This window comes from Brassica napus, chromosome C3 (genome assembly GCF_020379485.1).
Source record: "Brassica napus cultivar Da-Ae chromosome C3, Da-Ae, whole genome shotgun sequence".
Lineage (NCBI taxonomy): Eukaryota > Viridiplantae > Streptophyta > Magnoliopsida > Brassicales > Brassicaceae > Brassica > Brassica napus.
In genome coordinates, this window is record NC_063446.1 from 60,555,967 (window position 1) to 60,566,038 (window position 10,072).

The 10,072-nt window shown below is 38.6% G+C and overlaps 1 protein-coding gene across 1 annotated transcript; it reads left to right on the forward strand.

Moving 5' to 3' along the window:
* The first annotated feature begins 2,465 nt into the window (after positions 1-2,465).
* Positions 2,466-3,673, forward strand: LOC111203822. Its single transcript, XM_022697904.1, has 2 exons — positions 2,466-3,018; positions 3,150-3,673. Exons 1-2 carry the CDS (start codon positions 2,466-2,468, stop codon positions 3,671-3,673), a joined length of 1,077 nt encoding a protein of 358 aa, XP_022553625.1.
* Positions 3,674-10,072: the final 6,399 nt, after the last annotated feature.

Genomic DNA, 10,072 nt, shown 5'->3' on the forward strand with positions numbered 1-10,072 from the left:
TTGAAAGCCCTAAACTTCCATTGAAGAGAACGCTTACAGACCAAAGAGGTTTATTGAGCTTTTTTTTAACGAATACCATTTCAAAACGTGAGTTATAAAGTATTTATTAAATCATTAGATAAAATAAATAAGTGTGGGTCCCACAGAGAAAACCGAAGAAGCAAAGGTTTCCGACCTTTATAAATATATATTTGTTTCAGCCATCAATGTACAACGAATCCTTTAGCTCAGTGGTATAAATGTTGTTGTTTAGATCTCAATAACCCGGGTTCGAGTCACAGACTTGACACTTTTTTCACACTTTTTAAAAGTGGAATCCACATATCGCTGACGTGTCGCATCATGAGTGATGCAACTGTCCTATTATAATGTAGATTATACAGTCTACACTTTGTTAAGTATATATACGTGTATGAAATAAACTATGGTCGCATTTCAAAAGGAACTACCATATTTTTTTCCTGTGTACGTAAAAAAGCCAATTATACTGTGAAGATTTTTTTTTGTACTCTACATAATTGTTTAATAAGTCATTTTTTCTGTAATTGAAACTTTGATCTCTTATAATGTGCAATCTATAAGAAATTGCATAAACTGACTTTAACTACTAAGCTATGGATGGTGTTTCCACATGTGAAATAGTTTAGTCTCAGTATTTTTACCCAAGCAAAAAGTTTCAACCATATCTTATATATTAAAAGAGAAGTCACAACCTTGATTCATGTGTGATTTTTTTAAAAATGGACATAATGGACCTATTCCTAGAAAGTCATGTTACATTTATTCTCTAATCTTATCATTTAAATTTTGGGCCTACCAGAAATTTTTATTGGGTTATCAATAATTAGATTTAAACAATAGAAGATCCATTGGATTTATAGATAATATAAATTAAATAGATATAATTTAATGTTGTAATACTGTACCTTTATATGCTAAATACTTAAATATTTGTCGATGTTAACTTTTAAAATTATAAAAAAAAATTTTAAATAACAAAAATCATATTATCTAACAATGATTAATCTTTACTACCTTAAATCAATGAAAACAAATTTTAAACTATATAGTTTATTTTAAAAATTAAACAAAAACTAAATGTTTAATCATTTACTCGATAATATAAATCTATGAAGCGAAAATTTTAATTTTTTAAAATCTTTCTAAATTTGCGAAATGTTACAATATCTTTGAATATGACAATAAAACAATATTTTACTAATCTTTATATATATAATTACGATTTTAATAATGAAATAATAATCCAAAAATATATATATAGAAGAAGATACAAATACATATGAAAGTTTGAAACAATCTATTCAATGAAAAAATATACAGTAAACTTATTATGTTTTAAAAATTGATAGACACATATATATATATTATAATATATAACAATTTAGAATTGAAAATAAAATATTTATATAAAAATAAATGAAAACAAAATCTCGCGCGGTTGCGTGGATCGACATATAGTTTACATTAAAACTGTCGCCAAACAAGTATGTTACTTATACAACGACCACGTTTCCCCTTTTTTTTTCTTTTAGTAAAAACCATTTCTTGATTAACTTCTTCGTTCTAGTTATCTAGGTATCTTATTTCGCATTATTGTTGGGCTTGTTCTTCCTGCTCGATAGGCCTAAAGCCTATTCCAGGAGTCCAATCGACCTAGGATTTGAAACTCTGGTCTAATTCCACCATATGTAGCCCGACACATGCCGCTTGAACTCCCGCCAAGCCTGGTACTTGTAGTGGTTTAACACTCCCTCTTCCGTCTTCGCCAATCACCACCCAAACTCTCCATTCATACGTTATTAATTTTTTGGAGAATACATCATTCTATATATTGGAAATTTATAAATTTATTTGACAAACCAAACTTCTTATTGTACGGGCCAACACGTTCTGAATTTATTGGCTTTGCATATAATCTTCGTTGCATGCAGCATGCATTAGAAAGTAGAAAAACCGGTCGTGACCATGTTCATAATGGGGCCGAAGACTATACAAGGCCCTTAACGGCACTAACGCATGGCTACCTCCATAACCTCGTTCAGCTCATTCTTGTCGAGGTTGATTTATATCATATTTGTCAAAGTATAAGTCTACTATGAACTTTTTTCAATAAAAAGTACCACAAAACTGAGGTTTAGGGAAGGTTTTTAAGAAGCTAACTAATTTGTTGTACTTTTAGAACTTCAGGACTCTTCTGGTATAACAAAAAAACACATACACATCATGGGGCCAAATTTGATTTCAGTCGAATAACAAATTAACAGGGTTAATAACGAAATTTCTTTTAAAAAAAAACAATTGCATAATATTCCTACTATCACCTAACCCCTATTATCCAACACTTTGCTCCATCAAGCCTAAATGGGATCTCAAGTGGGTTCTTCAACAGTACTAAAGGGATCAGCCAAGGCGATCCCCTATCTCCTTATTTGTTTGTCCTAGCAATGGAGGGCCTATCAAGATTGCTCAAAGCGAGGTATGAGGCTGGAAGTATAGGGTATCACCCAGGTACTGAGAATCTAAAGGTTTCTCATCTTATGTTCGCGGACGACGTTATGGTATTTTTCGATGGTAGCAGTAGTAGTTGGCATGGTATCACCGAATGGCTTGATGATTTTGCTTCCTGGTCAGAGCTTCATATCAACGCCTCAAAAACAGAGTTGTTCACCACGGGCCTTAAGGATAGTGAGTCAACTGTCATTGAGAGATATGGATTTGTCTCTGGTAAATTCCCTATCAGGTATCTTGGGCTTCCTCTCATGAGCCGGAAGCTTAAGATCTCTGAGTATGCTCCCTTGATGACTAGAATCACACAGAGCTTCCAGTCCTGGTCGATTAAGCTTGTTTCTTTTGCAGGAAGATTACAACTGCTGAAAACAGTCATCTTTGGTATTGTTAACTTCTGGACTTCCGCTTTCATGCTTCCCAAGGGTTGTATAAAGAACATCGAGACTCTGAGCTCTAGATTTCTATGGACTGGAAACATTGATAAGCGAGGTATTGCTAAAGTATCCTGGTCAACAGTTTGCCTGCCAAAAGAGAAGGGGGGGGGGGCCTTGGTCTTCGTAGCTTCACTACTTGGAACCAGGTTCTGTGTATAAAATTCATATGGATCTTACTGTCTCAAGCTCCCTCCCTATGGGCTGATTGGCACCGGAACACACACTTACAAGATAAATCCTTCTGGTCTATTGAGCCTTCACAATCTGACTCATGGGCCTGGAAAAGATTGCTCAAGCTTCGCCCGCTTGCTCTTCAGTTCTGTAAAACCTCTATAGGAAATGGGCTGTCAGCTAGCTTTTGGTTTGATGTTTGGTCCCCGCTGGGCGAGCTTATAAATTATATTGGAGATTCAGGGCCGAGAGCTCTTCGTATCAGAAGAGATGCAGTTGTTGTTGATGCCATACATGGTTCTTCCTGGTCTCTACCGCATCCAAGATCTGAGCAGGAAGTGGATCTGCACTCTTATATTACTACTATCTCTCTGCCTCTTACCCCTGATATTTATGAAAGGGTTGCTGGTGATTCTTCTTCTCGTTTTTTCAGGTCGTCAACCACATGGGAAATGCTCAGGCCTAGGCAGGAGGAGGTCGACTGGTGCGATGTGGTTTGGTTCAAGGGAGCAATCCCCAACCACTCATTTACAATGTGAGTGGCAAACTACGACAGGCTCCCAACGAGAAGCAGACTTGCTACATGGGGAATCACTACAAGAAAACATCGACATACCGAGGGAAAAAATCGTCGGTCCGACGACATACCGACGAAACAAGTCCTGGGAAATAACTCCTCGGAAATTCATTTTTCCTCGGAAATCCCTCGAAAATTTCCGACGGAATTCCGAGGAAACGAATTTCCGAGGAAACTCCGAGGACCAGCAGTTCGTCGGAAAGCTCCTCGGAATATACCGAGGGAGAACTTCCTTGGGATATTTCGATGGATTTTCCGATGGTCCAATCCTCGGAAGTTCCGACGAAATGTTCGTCGGAATTTTCATCGGGAATTTCCGAGGAACGGAGCACTCGGAAAATTCCGAGGAATGAGTCCCTCGGTATATTTTGAGGAAGAAGTCCCTCGGTATATTCCGAGGAAATGTTCCTCGGAAATTTCCGAGGGTTCATTTCCTCGGAATTTCAAAAAAAATTAATTTTTTTTTTAAAATAAAATTTTTGAAATTTAAATTCGAAAATATAAAATTAAAATTAAAATTGAAAACATATTAGATAATATTCAAAGTTGTACAAATAAAAATAAAACATTCCGAGTTTTTGAAAAAAAAAAAACTACGGGTCTTGCCCGTTCGGGAACACCTCGTTCGGGTACATCCTCTCATCATCTCCATCATTTGCTGATTCAGCCTCCTCTGTGCCTCATAGCCCGCCTGTTGAGCCGCCATCTGGGTCTTCAACAAAGATATGCGATCATCCTTGTCCTTCAACTGAGTTGTAAGTACTTCTGGATCAACAAAGGGCGGTGGTGCAGAAGAAGGAGGAACCGACCGGGTGCGACGACCCAAACCGACCAAACGTCCCTTCTTCTTTGGAACCGACTGAAATAGAAAATAGCCAAATTTAAATCAAGAAATAAATGAATTGAACTTTAAAAAAAAAAGAAGTTACGGATTCAACGATTTCGTTGATTCGAAACCGGGACAAGTTGGTCGAAGCCGTCGAATCGTCATCCTCGGTTTGAAGCTGAGACACTTCGTCTTGCACCTGAGTTTGGACCAGGGTGACCACTTCCCTCACAAGACCGTCATCAATCTGGCCGGTCTTCTTGTTGGTATACGCCCTCTTCATTAGGCCGAGATCATCAACCGGCTCGCCATCATTTTCTTCCGCCTTGAAAAAAACATAAATTAAAGAAACATTAGAAATTAGAAGAAATGCACAAAAAATAAAATTTCAAAACTTAAATAATTGAAGAAAAAGCGGCTGAACTTACCATGCGATCCCCCAGAGAGGCAATAGATTGAGCACCCAAGTTATGCTTGAAGATGCCCTTCCCTTTACGGTCGCTTCTGCGGTTGGTGGAGTTGGTGGATGAAGTTTCTTTCGTCTCTTCCTTATCCCAATGCACACACAACTCCGTCCAGACCGTGTTGTTTATCGACTTTGGGACCTTTTAATAAAAAAAAAAGAAAATAGTTTAATAAATAAAAAATAGTTTAGTAAATTAAAAACAACCTTGTTGATTTCCCACTTCTTCTTCCACTCGTGGATCTGCTTCCCATAGTTGTCCATAACTTTATTGACGAAGTGGTGATAGATAAAGAGCGTCTCATCGGAATTCCAGTTGACTTCTTGCTGAAAAAAACACAATCAGTAGAAAATTTATATTAAAGATAAAAAATATAAGTAAAAAATTAGAATACTTACCGCAAACTGACGAAACCACAGATGCTGTTTGTCGGTAGGGAAGTCAGTGAAAGTCGGATGTCCCTTGTCGAGGGCCGAGTACATCATACGGTTGATCCATGAGCTGATCCCGTTCCCGGATCGGTTGAACCTAATAAAAAGAACAAACGCTTAATAAAGAATCAATTTTTAATGAAAAAAAATATGTTTAATTACCATGTTTGACTCCGTCCATGTGGATACGGAGTGAGATATGGAAGATGGTCACGACTGGACTGTCGAACCAACTCCGCAACACTCATCACTCCTGGAGGACCCGGAGGAGCAGGAGCGGGTGCAGCAGCGGGAGCGAGAGGAGCAGGAGCGAGAGGAGCAGGAGCGGGTGCAGCAGAGGGAGATGTATGGTAGGAGCTGTGGGGCGAAGGTGAATCCTGAAAATGGCTGGAATCCCGAGACTGGCTCCCCGTACCACCACGACCACGAAGCTCTTGAGGCCGGGTCTGATCATCATTAGACCTATAAATTAAAAAAAAATATTTAATAAATATAGAAATATATATAATTTTTTTTTTAATCCCAAATAATAGTTTTTAATCACAAAAAAGTTTTATAGATATTAAAAATGTTTAATAAATATATAAAAATAGTTCTAATAAACAAAAAATAGTTTTAATAACTAAATTATATATATATATATATTTTTTTTTTTAAATCCCAAATAATAGTTTTTTATCACAAAAAAAGTTTTATAGATATTAAAAATGTTTTGTAAAATCCAAAAAATCGAATTTATATACAAAAAACGTTTTGTAAAATCCAAAAAAATCGAATTTATATACAAAAAGCGTTTTGTAAAATACAAAAATCGAATTTATACACAAAAATGGAATTTATATACAAAAATCGATTTTATAAATGCAAAAATAATAAAAAATTTATAATTAAATTCTAAATCAATTCAACAAAACAAATTATTCTACCAAATCACAATTCTAAACCTATTATACAACCAAATCACAATCTTAACCAATCACCCTAACAAAAATCTATCAAATCTATACAAAAACTTAAGAAATAGAACCTAAGAGAGTGGGATAGGGTTCTTACATGATTTGTGTAGGTTTAGAGAGGATTCGCCGGAGATATCGTCGGGAGAGAAGAGGGAGATGGCCGGAGAGGAGGGAGAGGAGCCGGAGAGGAAGAAGAGAGAAATGGGGAAGAAGAAGTGTTTCAGCGTTATATTTTTCCTCGGTATTTCAATTTCAATTTTTAAGAAATATTTCGCGGCTGGTTTGCCCAATTAAATGAAAATATTCCGAGGAAATTCTGACGGACACTTAAATATCCGTCGGAATTTCCTCGGATATTTCATTAATTCGAGGAAAAATAATATCCTATGCGTGTATTTATGTTGGTTTATATTGTTCCTCTGAATTTCCTCGGAATATTCCGAGATGCATGATGTCCAACCACTTTCTAAAGATGCATGATGTAATGCTCCAACCACTTTCTAAAGATGTATGATGTCTATTTTCTCTGATCTTATAGAGGATGTTGTGGAGGTATTTATGGATGACTTCTCTGTCTACGGATCTTCGTTTTCTGCTTGTTTGTCCAATCTTAGCAGGGTCCTCAAGAGATGTGAAGAGACCAACCTTGTGCTGAACTGGGAGAAGTGTCACTTCATGGTTAAGGAAGAGATTGTGCTTGGACACAAGATTTCAGAGAGGGAGATTGAGGTAGACAAGGCCAAGATTGAAGTGATGGTTGGGTTAGCTGCACCAAAGACGGTTAAAGAAATTAGAAGCTTCCTCGGTCATGCTGGATTCTATAGAAGATTCATCCAAGACTTCTCGATGATAGCAAGGCCAATGACTAAGCTTCTATGCAAGGAGACTGCATTCGTCTTTGATTGGGAATGTCTACAAGCCTTCAAGAAGTTGAAGGAGAAGCTGGTTAGCGCCCCCATTGTGCAGCCACCAGATTGGGATCTCTCCTTTGAGATCATGTGTGATGCTGGTGACTATGCTGTGGGAGCTGTTCTTGGTCAAAAGAAGGACAAGAAGACTCATGTGATCTACTATGCGAGTAAAACTCTTGATGAAGCCCAAATGAAGTATGCTACAACTGAGAAGGAGTTGCTAGCCATTTTCTATGTCTTTGAGAAGTTCAGAAGCTACTTAGTTGGGTCAAAGGTCATAGTCTACACTGATCATGCTGCATTGAGACACCTCATGGCCAAGAAGGATGCTAAGCCAAGGCTGTTGAGGTGGATCTTGCTGCTACAAGAGTTTGACCTTGAGATTAGAGACAAGCCAGGAGTTGAGAATGGTGTAGCTGATCACTTATCTAGACTGAAGATTGAGAGTGGGATCCCTATTGATGAAGGGCTTCCAGAAGAGCAGATCATGGCAATTGGAGCGGTGGTAGCAGTTTGTGAAACTGGAAAGAAGCTTGAAGAAGTGAAGGCAACTGAAGAGAAAGGGCCTTGGTATGCTGATTTGGTGAACTACTTAGCTTGTGGAAGAGAGCCACTTGATCTTGAGGGATATACCAAGAAGAAGTTCTACAAAGATGTGAAGAGATACTATTGGGATGAACCTTACCTCTACATCCTTTGTAGAGATCAACTCTATAGAAGAGCAGTAGCTGATGAAGAATTTGAAGGGATCCTCACACACTGTCATTGATCATCCTATGGAGGGCACTTTGCTACTTTCAAGACTGTCTCAAAGGTGTTACAAGCTGGGTTTTGGTGGCCTCATATGTTCAAAGACACTCAAGACTTTGTCTCTAGGTGTAATTCATGCCAAAGGAGAGGGAACATCACCAAAAGGAATGAGATGCCTCAAAACCCAATTATGGAAGTGGAGGTGTTTGATGTGTGGGGTATTGACTTCATGGGACCATTTCCATCATCTTTTGGCAACAAATACATCCTTGTAGCTGTTGACTATGTCTCCAAGTGGATATAAGCTGTGGCAAGTCCCACCAATGATTCTAGAGTGGTGATAAAGATGTTCAAAAGCACCATCTTTCCAAGGTTTGGAGTTCCAAGAGCTATCATCAGTGATGGAGGTTCTCACTTCATCAACAAGCTTTTTGAAAGTCTTCTCAAGAAGAATGGTGTGAAGCATAAGGTTGCAACTCCCTACCATCCTCAGACAAGTGGTCAAGTTGAGATCTCCAACAGAGAAATCAAGTCTATTTTGGAGAAAACAGTGGGGACTACAAGGAAAGATTGGTCCATCAAGCTAGATGACGCATTATGGGCTTATAGGACTGCTTACAAGACTCCTTTAGGAACCACACCTTTCAACCTTGTGTATGGGAAGACTTGTCATCTACCGGTTGAACTTGAGTACAAAGCATTGTGGGCTGTTAAGTTGCTGAACTTTGACATCAAGAGTGCCAAGGAGAAGAGACTTCTCCAACTCAATGAACTGGAGGAGATCCGACTTGATGCTATTGAGAACTCAAGGATTTACAAGGAGAAAACCAAAGCTTTTCATGACAAGAAGATCTTGAAGAGAGAATTCAGTGCTGGAGATCAAGTGCTTCTTTGTAACTCTAGACTGAAGTTGTTCCCCGGGAAGCTCAGGTCAAGATGGTCCGGTCCTTTCAAGATCAAGGAAGTTAGGCCATATGGGGCAATTGTGTTATGGAACAAGGATGGTGGGGACTTTACAGTCAATGGACAGAGGGTTAAGCTCTACATGGGAGCCACAACAGAGGATGAGAGAACCTCGGTTCCTCTCTCCGACCCCATTCCCGCCTAACCAAAAAGAAAGGAAGTCAAGCTAGAGACTTAAAACAAGCTCACTTGGGAGGAAGTCCCATGTCTATCCTTGTACATATTTTTATCTTTCAGTTTTTCTATTTCTAGTATGTCTTTGGTTGTTTTTCTGTGTCTATCAGATCATCAAGTCCAAAAGGAGAAGTTGTGGACATGAACAAGGTGTAGGGAGGTTCAAAACGCTCACAGCGGCCCTCACACACCGCTGCGACCAAACGAGAAGATGAGAAATATGCTTTAAGTGTCACAGCGGTCTCTTGGAGCGGTCTACTCAAGCCGCAGTGAAAATACTCTACTCCCTGCCCGATTCGTACTTGTCGCAGCGGTCTGTGAGGTTTCGTGGCAAGAAGCCGATGTGGGAGTTGCAGTGGCCTATTGGAGCGGTGTCGAGTGACCGCTGCGGGTTTAAATCACGCAAACCGACGTCGATTTCCGGTTCAATTCAACTGAACCGGATCGAAATCATCAACCAGTCGCGAGCTACTCCTTCTTCTTCTCCAAAATCGTATCTCTCTTTCTCCCTTATAAAAAAACTTCATACTTTCATTCTCCAAAGCTTAAGAACTCATAACTCTCTCAATTCTACACCAAATTCGTTGATTCAAGTTGCTATCTCCGTGATTTCACTTCGACTTTTCATTTCTCTACCCTTGTTTATCTGAAACAAGCTAAGGTATAGAGAAATTGCCATCTAATTTCCGCATTCAAAATTTCCAACTTTTTTCAAAGTGGTTGCATGGTTGATTTCTTGTTCAATACTCGTTAATTATGTCCTTTTAGGCTTGATTGATGAGTTGGGTAGATGAAAAACGAGTCTAATTGAGCTGAATTAGGATTTGAAAAAGTTGGGGTTCATATTGGGGGTTTTCAAAAATTGACATGGGAGTGATTGTTTGAT

Coding starts and splice junctions, on each gene's coding strand:
- LOC111203822 (XM_022697904.1), top strand. CDS start 2,466: ATGGAGGGCCTATCAAGATTGCTCAAAGCGAGGTATGAGGCTGGAAGT. Junction 3,019..3,149: donor TGGAAACATTGATAAGCGAG/GTATTGCTAAAG, acceptor TACTGTCTCAAG/CTCCCTCCCTATGGGCTGAT.